General features: G+C 40.4%; 1 protein-coding gene across 3 annotated transcripts in view; it reads right to left on the bottom strand.

Annotated features, from left to right (window-relative positions):
- SHANK2 (SH3 and multiple ankyrin repeat domains 2) overlaps positions 1 to 18,729 on the bottom strand; it is a 247,483-nt gene that overhangs the window by 111,652 nt on the left and 117,102 nt on the right. For all 3 annotated transcript variants that reach the window (XM_058026177.1, XM_058026178.1, XM_058026179.1), the window contains 2 exons: positions 3,014 to 3,096; positions 1,241 to 1,365 (listed from right to left, as the gene is read on the bottom strand). In XM_058026177.1, the coding sequence (XP_057882160.1) occupies positions 1,241 to 1,365; positions 3,014 to 3,096 (208 nt within the window). The remainder of the gene's footprint in view (positions 1 to 1,240; positions 1,366 to 3,013; positions 3,097 to 18,729) is intronic.

Genomic DNA, 18,729 nt, shown 5'->3' with positions numbered 1-18,729 from the left:
CACCTCTAAAAACACAGCCTTGTTTCAAGCCCCACCTAAGAGGGACAGGGAGAGCTTTGGCAGGATCCCTGCCCAGGGATCGCAGCAGTTCCATTTGTAAGCTGGTCTCTAATGCTGAATGCTGCTCCTTAAGTAAACAAACAGCAAGGGAAATGTGCTTGAAGACAGAGATAAAAATGCATATCTATTTACTTTAGAAGCCTGCAAAGCCTGTTCTTTCACGGCTACAGCGTGAGGAAGTGGTGCAACTATTTAAATTCAATCACCATGGGAGTTCAAGGCACGCTCCAAAAAAAGCTGCGTGTTGTACCCTCTCCTGCATGCAAAAGCCAGCTCTGCAGAAATAAACATTGTAATACCAGAAGTATTTTACCAAACTATACATGGGCCTGAAGATCAAGACATCAAATAATGTAAAATCAATAGATCTTACAGACAGGGTTTGACCAATCCATCCCAAAAGACCTATTTTCAGTACCCAATTTCACAGAAGCACAGCATCCCTTTGTTGGTCATGAAGAGGTTGTGGGGGGAAGAAGAAGAAAAATCCCAAATCATGATTTTGCTGTAAACTGGTCAGCAACACTCAAAAGGTGAACCAACTTTTTAAACAATACCTAAAATACCAACAAAAAAATCCTCCAAAATATCAAACATGAAGATATTTTTGGCGCGAATGAACAATTTAAATATACCCTTTTTATAAAGTAAGTTATACAGCAATAACATTCATTGCCTTTTTTTTGTGTTTCAGTGTAGTGTTGGAAAAATTCAATTTCAAGCCAAAGTAATTTGCTTTATTCTCCATGGTTACTAAATGCCACTGGACCATGGATATTTCTGAGAGCAGAAACAGTTGCATAAAAAGTCATTAATTTTGGTTACTCCCCAAAAATATTTAGAAGAAACCACAACTGATAGCCCACAGTAAATATTGAAATTCATCTAAATTTCAATAACTGGAAGAAGAGTATAACCTCCCAGATATCTCAGAGTGTATTCCCAAAGGACAAAAAGAGCAACCAGAAAATTCCCAGTCAGCCTGACCATTGTTCTCTGTCACTGCTTTTCTGAACGCTGCATGAAGTTTTAAATGGATCAAGTGAAGCACATCACTGGTGTTAGCCCACAGGACTTGCTGCCCAGAGGCATCCCACACTTTTTCCAGAGTCAATTCTCCACCAGGAACATTACTCTTACCCCAACAGAGCACTGAGAATCAAATTTCAGGATCTCCTACCTCGATCAAAAAGTCTCCAGTTCTCAGGCCAGCTTGCCATGCTACTCCCCCTTCATCCACAGATTCCAAGTACTGCAAAGCAGGAAAGGCTGGAGTTGGGGTGAATTCTTCAATTGGTGTGTCAGCTTTAAAAATAAATACCACATTAAAAAAAGAAAGTTATGGAGTGCTTGCAAATACCACTTGACTACAGGCCTATCATTGGCCATTCCAATTTAGGGTTAAAAAATGGTGGGTGCTGGAAGTGAGAGGGATGTGCCTCACGGGAGATCAGGATGCTCGGGACAGAGTGCAACCCCCTGGAATAGCAATCCACAGGTCTTCCTTCCAGTGGGGGAAATACCTGCTCCTTTCCTGGCACAAACCAAATCAAGTTGCACCGGGCAATAGCTGGGTTGTGATATTCCAGGATATTCAGTATTGGCTCAAGTAACCCCTTTGTGTGCCTGGCAGAATGCTGTAACACTGGCAACATCCACCTAAAAATGAATTATGTGCTGGAGCCAGGAGAGAGCATCTGGCCAAACTAGGGGGATGGGATGGGTGGCAAAGCATGAAAAAAAAAAACAAACCAAAAAAACAAGCAGATTTTTTTTTTTCCCTTCTAAATTTAGATGTGCATAACAAAGAAGAGACCACTTTTTAGGAGAGGAGGCACAGCTGACCCTGTGACAGCCCTGCCTGCCCCTCTGTGTCACGTACACACACAGGCAGAAAAGTCCTTGGGTCTTTCACCTGAGCTGCCCCTGCTGCTACAGAGAAAATCTGGGGGAAACCACTGGGCTCAGCCAGAGGGAGTGAGCCCTGCTCAAAGCACTGATAACCCACACCAACACTCAGAGATACGGCAGTGCCTTGGGCTTCCCTGCTTCAACTCCAGACATTTCATTTGGCTAAAAAACTGGCAAAGCTTTCCCAGCCCTGCAAATCCACAGTGGCACCGGTCTAGGTTTAGGGGTGGGGAACAGGGAAAGCAAAAGCCATGTCCCAGGAATGAAGACATGGAATAATTTTCATGCTCAAGCAAGGCAAGGGAGAACCCATGTGAAATGAGGGGGAGCAAGAGATGGGACATACCATCACATACATATATTCTTTTTTAAAATACAAAGGGAGCAAACTGCACTGCAAGTTAAAAAGCAAAGCATTAAATAGAATGCTTTTTTTAACTGGTACAAATGCCACTGTGATGGATTTTAGCCTACAGAGAAGTGCCGTGCAGCTTAACATATGAACAGCTTTTAAAATGAGCACACTACAGGCCATGCAACATACGTGCAGCTTCTCAAGATATAAAAAAAGATCATATTTTCATACTAAAACTGCACCAATGTCACCTTGCAGAAGATCCACACCTATTTTAAACAAAACATGCCTCTCATGTCTATTCCTATTCACAGCCCTATTCAATCAGGCTGGTGTTTGAAATAAAGCAGCAGTTTTTATGAGGAAAGCAGGTTTCCCCACAGTTAAGTAAACTGCACAGCAGAACAGATTAATGGCAAAATACTACATCCACCAGCATGAGAAAAACACAGGCAAAACTTTCTCCCCCCAAAACGATTATGCAGTGCTTCTCCCATGTAAAAATGCAAACTGCTTCAGAGAGAAGGCACCGAAATCCATCGGAGTAGTATAGCATACAGAGAATCCTGTTGTCTAGCAACCAAGTGCACCAAGAATAATTCCTGCTTATATTCTGAGATGTATAAATTTCTTCATGCCACTGCACATCACACACACACACACTCACACACACACAGAAGCACATACCTTTTGCCCCTCTGAGCACAAATCCAAATCCTTCATTGTCTTTTTTCTGCAGGACCACTGCCTTTTCTTCTATTATGCAGTCACTGTAGAGAGAATTCCGAGGATAGCGACCATTATTACATCCCTTCATCACCACTGTAGTAGCTGCTCCTCCAGTGTGCAGGTTCATCATCATCACAGCCCGTTAATCAAATAATATTGCAGTAACCAAGCATGGGAAAATATAGAACAAATAGCAGTGAGGGGAAGACAAAGACTAAGCTGGATGGTAAAAGAGAACATGACAAAGCAACTTAAAATGAATAAAAAAGGCAGAGAGGAAAAAGAAAGAAGAAGAAATCATGCATGGTGGTTTGTGTTCTATATGAATGACTGGATGAACATGTGATCATGTAATCTGTGGGCTAGCTAGGACTCTAAAAGGAAAAAAAGTAAGTGAACTGAACGACAGTATCATTAATAAACTCCTCAATCGTGGATGTACCAGATGCATCTTCTAGTGAAGCCAAAATGAAACCAACCAGAAGAAAAATGAGGCAGCATTTTAAATTTAAAGATAATAAATTATGATTTTCTATTAGCTAACTAAAAGGCACAAATATATTCTGAAAGCTATGCCTTGCATCAAAAGCCCTTTTTCAATCCTATTGAATGTTGCATGCTGCAAGAATCCCACATGATCATCTGACAGCCTACAATGCTAACAACGTGCAGCTGCCTTGGCGTCATCAAGCACAAATTTCCACAGCATCAAGAATCTGCATAATTGAAATAGTAACAAGGCATGCACAAGCAGGAAAACACATTTTCTAAGGAATATTTCCTGTCTCCTGATAAACAATTAATATTATAAAACAAGGAGATGGTATAAAGGGCTATTTATGTAAGCAGTATTCCCTTAAAGAGAAAGTAGCCTTAGGAATCTCACTGTCATTGGCTAAGATAAAAGTAGAAGGTAGATGAAGAAAATGCACAAAATGCACATTAAAATGGGACCTTTCAGATACAGGGAACGATCCGTAAAAGCCTTAAGGTGTTCAATATCTTTCATTAAACATGTAGCTACTAAAAATAAGCTCAAAGCAAAAAAAGAAAAAAAAGGAAAAATTTTCAATGCACTTTTAGGTAGAATTGTACAGCATGAGTTGCAGGGGTTAAGTTCATGAATTGTCAGCACTGCAAACTATGCTGCTTTAAAATACCTACAGAACTAGTTCAGATAGAAAGGAGTAAGAGCAAGTTTGCTTTCCTTAATCTTTTACTAGCCAACTTCTGTTCCCACTGGTCTGGTACAGAATCCAGTCCCCAGAGCAGTAAATGCAAGGAGAGAATGGATCTGCCTCAGGGCCATTAATAATCCCCAGGGGGAGGAGGAAACTAAATAAAGAGAAATTGTTGTGACCTTTTTATTTAAAGCTCTGAACAAAGAGCGGGATGATGATATCAGGACACCAATGGACAGCCTCCAAACTCCAGATTTTTCATGCATCACAGACCATCCTTTTGGTGCCTTTCCAACTCTGCAGGATGAAACTTCCCATGGCTGCTGAAGCAATGATGTAAGGTTGCCTTCCAAATTGCAGAGTGTTTAACACTACACATGAATTCAAGCTGCCACAGCAGTGACTTTGTGGGCAAGAGATGGTTTCCATCAGCACCCACAGCTTTTGTATTCTCATCTTATTGTAATTTACTTTGTCTTTCAGACATTTCCTGTTCTTATAGTTAAACTTCTGCTTCTTGAGAAAGCCCAACACCCTGCTCAGGGATATCAGGATGGGATGGAATATGTAGCTCTCCATCAACATCCTGCTGTTCTAGAAACTGACTGCTCCTGCCAGTGCATTGGCTGATTTCCCTCATTTCACCACCACGTTCTCAAGGTGGGTCCCTGTACTTATCCACTGAAGAGTCAAGAGTGTTACTTTTTTTAATACTTGGTCAAATTAATAAAACCCATTCCCTTCAAGTTTCCTTGTAATTAATCAATAGCTTAATAGAGCTTAGAAGGCAACTTCTGAGATGCTAAGTATAGCAAGAGTTTGGTTCAAAGAACCCCCACGTGTCCCCTCCCTAAATCCCACCCTTGTGTCAGTTCATTTCCATACAGAATTCAGAAGTTTATCAGCTCAGCAAACTCAGGATCAATTCTCCTGGCCTACATCAAAAAAAAAAAAAAAAAAAAAAAGGCATCGAGGGTCCTTCCAGAGCCACCTAATGAAATGGATGGGCATTGTCAAGTCAGGGTCACTTCATCCTAATGTACAGATACCCTTAGGGTATAAAAACCACCTGATTTTCTTCTCATGTACAGCGCATCCATTCCATAAAGTACCCAGTTTTATACTTCAGTTCATGTACTCAAACTGGGGATGCAAAATTGCCAACATTTTACAAAATTACGTGCAAGGGGGAGGTGAGAGGGAAGGGAGGGAGAAGCACAACATGGTTCTTGGTGAGAAAACACACAAACTGATCTCTTATTTGACAAATACAACTTTCTAATATAGAGTTGCAGTCATAAAGAGAACAGCATCACAGCCTGGAAAGTAAAAGGATAGGCTTGAAAAAAATCAGATGCACAGCATTTCTTCTCATTTATGCTCCCTAGAGGTTGGGAACCTGCAAAAATCCTATAGCTTGAGTAGCTTAAACTTATTCAAGCAACTACAGAAAGCAAATTGATTCTCCCCACACACCTCAGTGCTGCAGAGCAAAGAACCAGCAGCAGGAAAAAGGGGGAAGACAAACAAGCACACAAGAAAATGAACTGAATTTAGAACCTGCACACCCTTTCTCCCAGAAAATTTGCATTCCCAAGAAGAGGAAGCAGAAGAGGGGCAGGGTTTAACCTCTGACTCTTTGCAGTGCTGCTTTTTGCTGGCTTTACCATGCCAGGGCTCTCTGTGCCAGCCAAGGTGGACTCTCCACTGAAGGTCTGCTCACATTCCACCTGCTCCTGGCAGGAAAAGTGGTGCCAAATGTAAAACTAGGTCAAAATTTCTCCCTATGAGCCTTCTTGGCAGCGTCTCTTTGATCCTGGAGGTGTTGTAAATACTCAGCAGCAGAACACAGGGTACAGCAACCAGTGACAAATGAAGGTGGCATTACATTAGGAGCTGCTCTGAGGCCTGAGCTCAAGCAAGAAGAGGAATTTCTTCCCAGGGTCTTTCAGTAAAATGCAGAGTTCTGTGTGAGGCCAGGCAGTCCCTGTTATCTGTGATATGCCAAATTTCAATAAGTAAAATCCCTGAAGTCCATTTCTGTCTCATCCCAAACAAAATTCAAAGGCTTCCATTTCAGAGATGAGTCCTCAGAATATGACCAGTTCCATATGATGGTAATAAAATGAGTAATTCTAAAATCAATAGCTCATTATTTAAATAGGGCAAACGCTGCTTTGACTTTGGGCTGTGTGAGGCCAAGATTCATTGCAGGCAAAGTTAAATGCAAAAGGCATCCTACCAAGTGCAGGACATTTCTGTGTGGAGCACAATCATAAAACTTCAGGTCAAAATAACAGTCAATGTAAATCTCTGCTTTACTCAAGCAGTAGACATTAGAAAACATGCTTATTCATCAGCTCATGTAGTTTCCTTAACAACCTAAGGCTCAAGAAGTGTGCAGAGGTGTACATATTTCCATAATTTTACAGACTGACCAATGCAGAAAGGGAAATAGAAGGATTTGCCCGTGGTCAGACAGATATGTGAGTTTTGAACTCAGCACTGTTCCACATCACAACCGTCATTTGTGTGGGCTTTTCTAAACAGCAGGAATTTCTGCTTTGCTAACAGCCCATTAGGATAATATCTGAGGAAGGAAGGAGAAATGTCAAATCTTTCATAAAGACCTGTATGAAGAAAATAAAGGTTGGAGTGCAGGTTCCTGCTGGAGGCAGGCCCACAAAACCTGGCTTCCTGTTCTCATCAGGGATAACTACACCCTATCTTAAGGCATGACTTATTCCACAAACTAAAATACTAAATTACAGAGGTGGAGGCTATCAGAACTACAGGATGTGTTTAGGCAAGTTTGTATCAAGTGTTTCATTGCTGATTTCAATCTGAAAATCAGCAAGTAGAAGACAATCCATTGAAAATTATCACCATTATCGGGAAACAAAAGTGGCTATTTGGTATATTGTCAGTCTCCCTCTAAGGAGAGGAAAAAATGAATGTAAAAAGGAATTATTTCCCTGATGCCCTGGAAACATAACTCAACCTTTTTAGCTTCAGTAGCCCACAAGCCCTTCAGTAAGGACTTGTTCTCCCCTTGAGTGAGAAGTGGACCTTGCTCTCTCCAGGTTCACTTCTTTCAGCTGGCCAAGTGAATCTAAATCTCTTAATTAGCCCTTTTTCTTCTCCTCAGCATTCTTGCAATTGCCATCTCTTTGAAAGATCTACTGAGTTCACAAGTAGATACATCCTAGAAGAATAAAGTGTTCTGCCAGGTGCAATAAAAGGATATCTAAATCATTCCATAAATTTATATGCAATGTCTGGAAGCAGTCACACTAATTCCTTCCAGGACAAGATAGCCAATTTATGGTGGTTATGCTGAAGCCAGAGAAGGGCATTTGGGAAATCTGTTCAACAGGAGGAGTCCTTTGTGCATTATCCAACAGTCAATCCCTGTTAAAGGCACATCAAAAATATTCTTTCCCTTTTTTTGGGAAGTAACCTGTCCTGATACCACATAAGATGGAAATTATGTCTATAGCAAACCTTATTGTAGGATATGGCAACCTTTCAGTAGGAAAACATTTCCTGTTACTGCTGGAAGGGGTCAACCTTACAATTTATAGTCAACTACTCTAATGGCTTCAGGAAAATTGGCTAATCTTACTAATTAAGGCCTTCAAGATTAATGAAGACACTTTGTGTGATTGCTCAAGTTTCCCAGGCATCAATCATCCACTTTTAGGTCTCACAGAAGAGCTCCCACAGCTCTCCTGTGTCAGGCAGAGTAGCAATCATCACTTGCTCAAGAGGCAGCAGCTCCAGCAGCGAGTGGGTTCTGTGCACAGCAGACAGGGAAATACACAGCCTGTCCCTAAAAAACCCACTGGCAGCCCAAACAGAAACAGTGGGATGCAGCCAACTAAAGAGTGAAACTCACAGGGACCTCTCCCTTTCACAGCATCCTAGGATCCCAGAACTGGGGGATTGGCCCACTCTGTACAGCTGAGCAATGCTCATGTCTTATATGACAAATTCAATGATTTTCCTTTAGAACACATGTTTATCTGGAAGTTTATAGCAAGCTGTGTTTGGGAGGAAGAAAATATTTCCAATAGATGGGTCAGTGCCTCAGCACTTTCCTCACGGCAGATAGAACCTAGCATTAAAATAGAAATACTGGAGAGCAGCAAACTTTAAATTGATAAATTCCTTACTGGGCAGCTGAAGAGACCAGTCCAAGGAGTATAATCATGGTACAATAATTAAAATATGACAGAGAAGGGATGAAGAGAATCACTTAGAACTAAAAATTCTCCAAGTCATTCTGCTATTTCATTAAAAAAAACCTGGAAAATCAGGGCTGCATATGGAAGTGCAGCATGGAGCAAAATGTTTAGTACTACCTATGGACTCAGCTTCACAGGTGCTCCCAAAGAAATCCAAGAGCAGAAACTTCACAGGCACAGACAAACAGACAATAATTGGTTGTGTGTCAGTGCCTGACTGGCACAGCTGGCACTCCAACAAAAACCCAGAGAAGACAGACAAGATCACCATTCCCCTGCTTGCACTGTGTTCCTCTCTGGCTTTATAATTTCTGGCAAACCATTTCAAATTGCAACAGAAAGGACATGGTCTAATTTCTCCTTGGTAAACTTGGCATAGCTGTGACTTCCTCAGCTGGCCATGATCAAGCCAGACAAAGGAACAGGAAATAAAGGATGCTCCAGCAATACTCCTAGAACCTCCCCATATCCATATATTTGTATTTCCAATCTCCTGTAGCAGTGCTGTTTCTCCAGAGCTAGTAAACATCTTGTAGAGCTCTTTGATCATGAGAACAGCAAGGCTGCAGATTTTGCTTTGAAATCTGCTGATGAAAGAGGAATATGTCAAACTGTGGCTGTTTTAAAGACATGGACATATTCTCCAGTTCTGGATCTGTACTGCACACTGAGGGAATCACGGGCTCCAGTAAAACCTCACAGCACATCTTCCACCTAAAAAAGGTGTTTCATTCACACTTCTAAACAAGGAATCAAGCCATCTTTATTGGATTTTGAATACTTGATACCCTGGGTAAAAAAAGAGCAGTTCTTCACCAAGTCCCGAAACCCACACTAATGTCAGCCAGGAAGGGATTCAGTAAGAATTAGGAAGTCAGAAAGATGGTGCTGCTTAAAAAAATCAAAAATCAATCATCATTTCAAGAAGTAAACTATCTTAAAGAGACTAACAGTGCTATACACTTCAGTGAGTTTATGCTACAAAACTTTACCAAAAAATATAGGCTTAAAAGAGAAATATTGAATTTCACAACAGAACTGCACAGTAGTTGCACAATTTCTTTATGTAGGGCCAAGGAGAAACTTTGTCTCTCTCCCCCCCAGTTCACATTCCTTTACTCAGATTTTAATTATGCTTATTATCATGCTTTTTGGTGTGCAGGAGAAGGGAGTAGCCAATCTAAAGTAATACTTTTAAAATAAATTGATTTGGCTATTGGTACTTGTAGGTTGTTTCCTGGTTGCACCTTAAGTTGCTGAAACTGCAACAAGTAAAATATTGATACAGCAAACCCAGAAGTCACCTTCCTGGAGAGAGAAATCATCCAGTAAAAGTCTGATTCTATGTTATGTAGGAATCTCAGGATAGGATATGAAGGCAATAAAAAAAGTCAGTGGTAAGTTCATAATCCTAAGCAAATGTATATATAGGGCATATATGTACCATATCCATGTATGAATGTATTTATACACATTCACAAAAACCCAAGTATTTTAGCCTTTTTTTAAGAGAAATGTTATTATTCTTTCACATGTGCACTAGTAGAGAGAAAACAAAAAATCACTGTGAGTGAGGAAAGTGGCAAAATGAACTTTAAAATAAAAGCTTAATTTCTCTGTATTAATTAATTTCATTTCTCTTTTAAAAATAAGCAATCATTTCAAACATCACACATGACCAAGTGAAAAATCAGACATGCAGGCTATGGAACAGGAGAGTTTTAGAGCCCAGAGTCCCTCTAACCCCTTCACACAAATGTTCCACCTAGCACAGGAATGTTTTGGGTTCCAACACACTCCACTTGCACCTGATACTTATCAGCAATTTTCAGTTTTATTTATCAAGCATTTGAGCAATGTGAGCCTGGACTGTGGAAATATTAATATTCATTGCTAATATGATGAGCCTTGGGCAAACAGGCTGTCCAAACACTCACATATGTTTAGGTTACCAGGATATTTATCTAATAAACACTTCACTGTTTAGGTTTGTATTTTCCTACCCCAAACCAGCTGCAGTTCCACCCTCAGATGTTACCAACAAACCACAGAGAAACAGGAATTTTCTCCCTAATCATCTTAACATATTTAGATAAAGGAAAATTAAATATAGATGTTAAATCCATTGGGTTTTAATAGTTTTTTGGTTTTTTTTTTAATTCATAATTTCCCTGCTGTTTTTGCTCAAATTGGTCATTATTATCACAGACAACCTTGGTACTAAGGTGAGGAACATGTTCAGGGTTATCAAACAGGACAAGTGACAAAGGCAGAACAAGGGAAGTGACTTCAATCACACCTTGGGTTTAAAAGAAAATAAACAGAAAGTGTTCTATTAACACTTTTTAAATGTGCTACAAGCCCTTTAAGGTAGCAGTTTGACATTGGAAGTCTTTAAAACAATTATTAAACTCACAGCACATTTTGGTATCATAACTCCACTTGCTCCAAGAGAGTCTAAACAAAAATAAGCTACAAAATAGGGGAAAGAAACTGGCGATTTCAGGACAGGTGCCAAATATTAGTTTCAGATGAGTTTTAAGGGATCCCTCAAGTTTTCCATCCCATCCTGTTTGCTATGATGAGCAAGACGAATTATCACCCTCCTGTCCTGCATTCCTTGGAAAATAAACACATTCTTGACCACAAGGAGTGTGAGTAGCCCTGCCTGTACATTCAGCTTTATAGATGGAACTATTTCACTTACAAGTCTGCATTGTACAGAAGAGCAGTGATTAAATCAATGTTAAACACACTGCAAATTTTTATGACAAAAAATTTTATACTTTTAGTATATAACTTACTTGTAAGTTTGAATTTCTGTCTCAAAACAAATGAGGTCTCACCAATGGCATAAAGTTTTTCTGAAAACATCTTTATTCCTTCTCCAAGAGCTTTAAAACTACAGTGTGGAGTGAGAAACTTTGATTTTCTAGTATTTTGCACCAAAGAGCTGAAAAGGGGACATGGATTTTTCACATATCCCTTTAAAAATCCTGACTAATCACGGTTTTTCACAGTCTCATTAACATCAGAAAGGAGGTGGCAACTCTACCTTATTTTCTGAAATATATTCTCCCTCTCCATTTCTCTAATTGCAGTAAGCTCTTGAGTTATTTTAAGTCTACTCCAAATTTTGCTTACCTGCAAGACAAAATGTCCATCTTAACAGCTCTCCTGCCTCCCAACACCATTATTTTCAGCAATTCTGTCCAAGCACGGCCAGTTTAGCCCAAAATGCTGGTAGCAGTGAAAAAATCACTGACTTTACAATTTTATTTAAATTGGTCATGACTTCTCTTAATTATGTGAATGTTGAACTGGAACCTGTCTTTATTGGCCCCTTGCCTTTCACATTCAGCTTGTTGGTTGCACTGATATGGAATTTCTGGGAATATGAAGCTTTTTTTTTTTGTGTACTGGAGACAAGGTAAAAATATTTGTTTATCATTTCAGATGCATAGATTTTAATGTATTTCAGAGTTTATGGTGCTGGAAGCGGTTGCAGTAGAGGTATAAACCACCTCTGCCATAGGTGCAACTGCTCCAGGTTAGGACATGCTGGTCTAAAGGATCCCACAAACTACTCATTGTCAGCCCTGGTTTTCAACTGGAGCGCCAAACTCTTAATTCTGTTATCTGGGCCCTATAAAAAATTACAGAAATTAGAAGGCACACGGCTAACAGGATTTTTTCCTCCTAATGATGCAGTAGCCTCTTTTTCTTAGTGCACATATTCAACACTTACTATTCCTCTGCTCAGAACCTTGCCACGAACTCAGTTTTGTGTAACACTTATCCCTCAAAGCCAAGCTTTTGTTGATACATTTTAGTGCTTGTCAGACATCATCTCTCCAAAAACAGGCTGACATTTTGTGTCAGAGAGAGCAGGGAGCCCCAGCAGCATCACCAGCCACTCAATTGGTGCATCTGCCAATCATTGCCATGGAGCAGCCCCTAACATCCACGAGGATGGAGAGAGCATCTGCTCCTGGCTTGGGGAAAGAGGAACACTTTCAAAGGGCTTGGATAAAGCCCTGCTCTGTCCAGCAGGCTCCTGGCATTCAGCAGCAGCTCAGGCTGTGGATTTAAGTCTGACACACACAGGACTCAGCCCAGACCTCCTTCAGTCCAGGTGAATGCTCCACCACCGGCTACTGTCTGCTCTTTAGCTGCTCCCTCTTTGTTGGGTTCAATTCCATTTCTTAAAGAAACACAGCTCCATCACATCTGGTTTGTCCCAGGAGGAACAAGGCACCCTCCTCCCACACCTTCCTTTTGCACCACCAAAGAGACTGAGCAAGAAATTCCACCCCTTTCCAATTTTGTATCATTTCAGCTTTCAAGAGGAACAAAACACATTCACTGCCTGCCAGCCACCCTGAGAATGTTGCCTCATAGATCAAATTCTCCAAATGCAACAAATATTTGTGAAAATCTGCGTGGAAAGAGAGGGTGAGATGGGGGAAGCGTGGTTTAGATCACTCCACTGGAGGCAAGCCCACAGTGCGAGTTCACCAGTTATTTGTTCCATTTGGGGCTGCCAACTGCATCATTCCCAACCAGAGGCACCATATGGAGCCTTTGCTCATCTGGTGATGAGGTGACAGCATGGCAGCCAAAGTTGCCCTGGTGCAGGGCATTAAATCATCAAAGGGGCTGGGACACAGGAATGGAAAACACCAATTATTAGAAACCTAATCATCCTCCCTTCTCCCCCCTCCCCAAAAAAAATCCCACTTGAATCTCCTGTTTTCCTCTGCTCTAAACATGAGGCTCCTGTTTCTAACCAACCTCAAAAACTTGTTCTGCATCTCCACTCCTTTTTCTTTTCTTTTCTTTCATTTTCTCTATTCTAATTTAAAGAATAAAATCCACTTTATTCCCCCTCATGCACAGGACACAGGCTGCTGCTTTCAGTGGTGACATTTAAATCCATGCTGTCCTCCAGCATCCGGCCGGAGGAGTTGCAGAGGAAATCCTGCTGAGCCTGGAGTACCAATTGCTGTGCAGGAAATGGCACAGCCCCCAAATCCCAGCCCTTGCAAGCAGCAGCTTCTCTACCCCAGGCACACAGTTAAGTCTGGACTAGCACTAAAGGTAGATCCTGAAAGTTTTTCAGAAAGAGCATTCTAATTCTACATTTGGAAAAGGCTGTATATTTTTTCCCCCCTCAGCTCTTGAGCTCTCTTTGCTAACACTTATCGCTAAAAATTTAGGCAAACATCTAGCCCAGAAAATACATTTTAGTCATTAGTTACCAAACCATTAGCTGTTAAAAGCTGGAATCTTACTGAAGTGGGTTGAGCAAACTTCACTGTTAAGGCTGCAAACAACTTAAAAATGCACTTAGAAGCTAATGGAAACTTTTATCACTCACGGTAGTGTTTTGCATCTTACCATAATTGTATTAGACCTTAATAGTGCAATTACAGTACAGGTTTAGATGGAGAGGCACCACAATTCAGATGCACACACACACACACACCCTTTTTGCCTCCTATTTCAGCAATTCCTTTCAATATTTGCTGTAGCCACCAGCACAAAAAGCTCCATCGTGGCATCACATAGCAGCAGGGGAGGCAAAGTGCAAAGTTGTTTATTAGCAACCAAAGGAATTTCCATCAGAAACTGAATAATTGTAAATTAAAAACTTCACATTTTACATCTCCACCTGCTCCATAGAGGCCACAATGCGTTAATTATTGCTTAAATACATATGCAATTCTTCAAATTGCATCAAATTATCCTCTTCAAGTCAATGAGGCACAAGGTATTAAAATTGAGCTGCCCTTGACTTTCTGCCTCATATTAAGAGCAGCTCAGTGCTGTCAGGCTGTTATACTCACAGTTAATTAATTAATTCAGAACAGACAACAGGCAAGTCCAACAAAATAACTTTAGGCATCAAGGTGAGATTACATGCACACAAAACATTTTACATACTTTTTCCCCCTACAATTTGGTTGGTGCTGACCATTCTCTGTGCCCAAAAGAACCATGATATCACATCTGCAGAGATTTTAAATTATTAAAATTTCAGAGAGCTTTCAGATGTAACCACATCACTCTCTCACAGGATTATATTTAATTACAATGATGAGCATACTCAGATATTTTTGTTACCATTTTCTAGGCAAAAACTGAGCTATGTGTATAGGTAAAAAAGTTAAATGCTGCTGGTTTTACTTATTTCCACCAGAGGAAACCAAGGACTATGTTTAAAATACATGCCTGCAGGTAAAATCAGCTGTAAAATCACTTTCCACTTATTATCAATGTGTCAATCCCAGATTGTGGATTTATTGTTAAGAGTGAGCAGCACCATTTTAATCTCCTTATTCCCATTTCCTTCAAGAGATCTCCTGAACAGTACAAACATCCCAGGAAACATTAGTACAATGGAACTGGTGATATCCAACAGAAAACAAACAAAATAGCAGTTCACAAAATGCTAGAATGGTTTGGGTTGAAAGGGACCTTAAGGACCATTCAGTTCCAGTCCCATATCATCTAGTTCTTACTCCAATTCAGACAATCCCATTTATTTTCCATGTAACAACACTGCTCTCACTGTTCTACCTGGGCAGAACCAACATGAAAATGTGGGAAGCAGGATATAAAATATAACAACAGCTCTTATACCTTCTCTCTCAATGTTTGTAAGGATCTATTTGCCAGGATTTGGTGGATTGCTGCTAGGCAAGCAGCACTCAGCAAGCACATAAGCCAAATTCCCCACCCCAGGGACACAGGGCCACCATAACCAAGGAGAAAATCCCTTTGCTCCCCATCAGTTTTACATTCCTCACCACTTGCAACGGCCAGAATTCCACTAAAACTTTCCATCTGTTTTAAATCTATATTTTGTTATTTTAAAATCTATATTTAAAGAGATGAGCAACTGCATTTCTCCAGAGGGAGGATTATTTATGTGAAATATCCACATGAAACCAGATGAAAGTATTTCTGCATAGGACTGAAAGCTCCCACTAAAACAGATGTGTAACACACCTAATGCTTAAACCACCAAGACAGCCCCACTTACATCACAACTTTGGGACAAAGGTATCCAACAGGCACATTCTGTGGGCTAAAAAATTAAAAATATAACCAAGCTCTCTACAGCATGCTGAGTTGCAGGGGCAGACAGCTTCAGCTGTGCCAAGGAGTCTCTCTGAGCTGCTCAGGAATAAATCTTATGCTGCTCTATCCAACAGCATAGATGACAACAGCAACAGAGAATGGCCTGGAAAGAACTTCTGAGAAGAATCTCCATTTTTCATTAGGTGTTTGTATGTAAATTGGCTTTTGAAGAGCTGCTCCTGTCAGCTTCTACACTCGTGGGACATGGATGTTGCCACCTGACTCTAAGTAGGGACAGTAGGATGAATGAAGCAAGCCATTAATTAAGTTTTCTTACAGATTACACCATCCTGTTTTCCTCTTGGTCTTCCTCCACAAAAACAGAACAAAAACCATAAGGCAAATCAATTTGGTCCTGTCATTAATGTGGTGGCAACCAACCTTTGGGAAAGGTTATTTGTCATCACATCCTCTCCTGTGAGCTCCTGAATGCTGCTGGAGCCACGGGACGTCAAAGAAAGGCACCAGGAACACTTCTGCCATGCAGGGGTGGAACCAGTTAAAGAGTCTGGAGAAACCCCCCCTGTGAAAGTCAGTAACTCTGCGGGGAAAGACACAGAACAGGCAGGAGACCTCCCATTCATGTGCAGATTTGATTACACTGGTGTTGGCATTCAGTTGTGTATTGACTTTTCCTGCTGCCCTGTTCTGCTGGGGGTGGGAGATGATGCAATGAATGCAGCAGGAAAAGTTTCCACTGTCTTGTCCTAAAGTTCCCAAATTCATGGGGACAATGGATCATGTTTTCCACCACACCAAATTTATCACTTTTATATAGCACCACACTATGTCTCATATAATTTATGTCTCCAGAGTATAAAACTAAGTTATCACTGTATTAACAGTCTCTTTCCATTTAAAAGGGTGATAACATTTTATATTTGAAATTAACAACTAATTAATTCCACATATTTTCCTGACTGAACAATCCACTGTCCCATCTTGAAAGAATTAATCAATTCCCTCACTTCAGTTAAAAAGCAGATAAAAAATGGTAATTTCTAAAGGTTTACCTTAGCTTTAAGTTTTTAAAAAATAATTTAATATTTTTTAATTCAAAAATCCATTCTATGCCTTATCTAGCCACTCTAAGCAATACTTTCTATTATTAAACTGGAATTCAACCTTGATAAATTAACTTATTTACACCCTACAAATAATTTCATTTGAATTAACTGCTGACAAATGCAGGGAAGATAGAGAACCTCAGAGATGTGGCAGAGCAGTTCTGCATTATCTCCGTGCAGTTTCAGGAGCAGTTTCTGCTCTTTAGGACAAGGAGTGAGGATTTAAACTGAAAGAGGATAGACATTAAGAAGAAATTCTTCCCTTTTGAGGGCATGTCATCAGCATTTAAAACAGATAATACATCAGACCTAGTAGTTTCAAATAATACATTATATTTGTATGATATTTAGTGACTATTTGCACGGGCAAGCAAGTCTCAGTGCCTTTCTCCACATTACTAAGCATCCTCTCCATTTTCCCAAAGTTAATGTATGGATAACTGATCTCTTATGCAAAGCTGAAATAGGATTTAATGAACCTCCATTACTCAAGCTGCACATTTTCCTCAAGATGAAAAATACCACGTACAATGTATTTTCCTGCATGTGAATAAGCCCATTAATATAGATTTCTGAACAGAGTGTTTCTACTCAGCAATTTTTGCCCTTTGGGAGGGAGAAGGAAAGGGAGAAGGGAGCAGACACTTCCCCTCACTCCCCCACACAGTCTCTGGAAAGGAACTGGATCAGCTTTGTTGGTACTTTGGATTCAGAGCTGTTCTTAGCGCAGAGGCACAATTGCCTTCTGACAAATGTTTGTGAAACCTTTGCTGCCAGCATTAAATCTGTTCTAACGTATTCTTCCCCGACTTTGATATGAAACGGTAACAGAGAAAGTAATCAAAGCAATACAAATCTGGCAATATCAAAAATCGCTCTCACTTTCACACCTTGTTTGCCTCTTTGAATAATTCCCCTCCCTGAAGAAGCCCTTGCGAGGAATTAAATCTGGATGTACTACCAAGAGACATTAATCTCCAGACCGGTTCTGAAATGCAAATTCTTCTTGCTTTAGCAGCAATGCACAAGCACTAGTGAAATCACCATTCAGAGGTACAAAAAGCTGATTTGCAGCCTCAGTCAGGTACTTGAAACACAACTTGGTGTGTTATTGGTTTCTTTAGTTTTCCTGGTGTTACTTTACAAAAAGCCTAGATTTACCATTCTCTACTGAAAAAATGTCTTAAACAAGTCTACTTTTCCACTGTATTTCTTAGAATTTCATATCAATTCTGCCTTCTCCTACCTTTTCCTCTCAATTTCCACTATTACCCTCCCAAATGGATCCACTGGGTCTTGGATTCTCTGTGGAAACTCAAGGAGAGTTTTCTTCCCAACCTTGTCAGGAGAACTCTGCTGCTGCCCCTCTCTCTACTCAGACAATTAATAGATATCAACTGCAGACACACTTCATAACTAATTTATATAAGGCTGTACAAAAGTTCATTTTTTCCTGATTATCTCTCCTGCTCAGTCCTGAATCAGGTAAGATACATTTTTTGAGAGCTTTCCTGTTGCACTGGACAAACCCAATACCTTTGGAAAAAACCTCAAAACAATACAGAAATAAACCAACAACCCCCACCCCCCCAAAAAAAAAGGTGGAAAGGAAGGTTTTGATGGAATTGACATTTTCTAATGAAAAAAATATTTTGTTAGAAAGTAGCAGGAGGTTTCCAAGTAGAATTATTTCATATCTCTGAGGCAACATGCAGCAGATACAGCTTCTCTCTTTTGCAGGAACAACCCTATCCATTCACAATGAAATACAGAGACAAGGATATGGATTTTGTAGGCTAATGATCACACAAAGAACCTTGCAAAAAGCCAGCTCCTCTCACTACAGATGTCCCTGGTAACCACTGAGTCTGCTCTGCAAAGCTGGTCTCAGAGCATGGGCTTCTCTTGACAACTTTGCCACCATCAGACTCCCCCAGTCAATCACATCATGTCCAGCTGGGAACTCCCTCCCCAAATTCTCCAACTCACATAGAAGCTATGTCTGAACCTCAGAACAAAGTCTAAGATCATAG

The sequence above is a fragment of the Melospiza georgiana genome, chromosome 6 (genome assembly GCF_028018845.1).
Source record: "Melospiza georgiana isolate bMelGeo1 chromosome 6, bMelGeo1.pri, whole genome shotgun sequence".
NCBI classification, from domain to species: Eukaryota; Metazoa; Chordata; class Aves; order Passeriformes; family Passerellidae; genus Melospiza; species Melospiza georgiana.
This window is presented reverse-complemented; position numbering and strand designations above follow the sequence as displayed.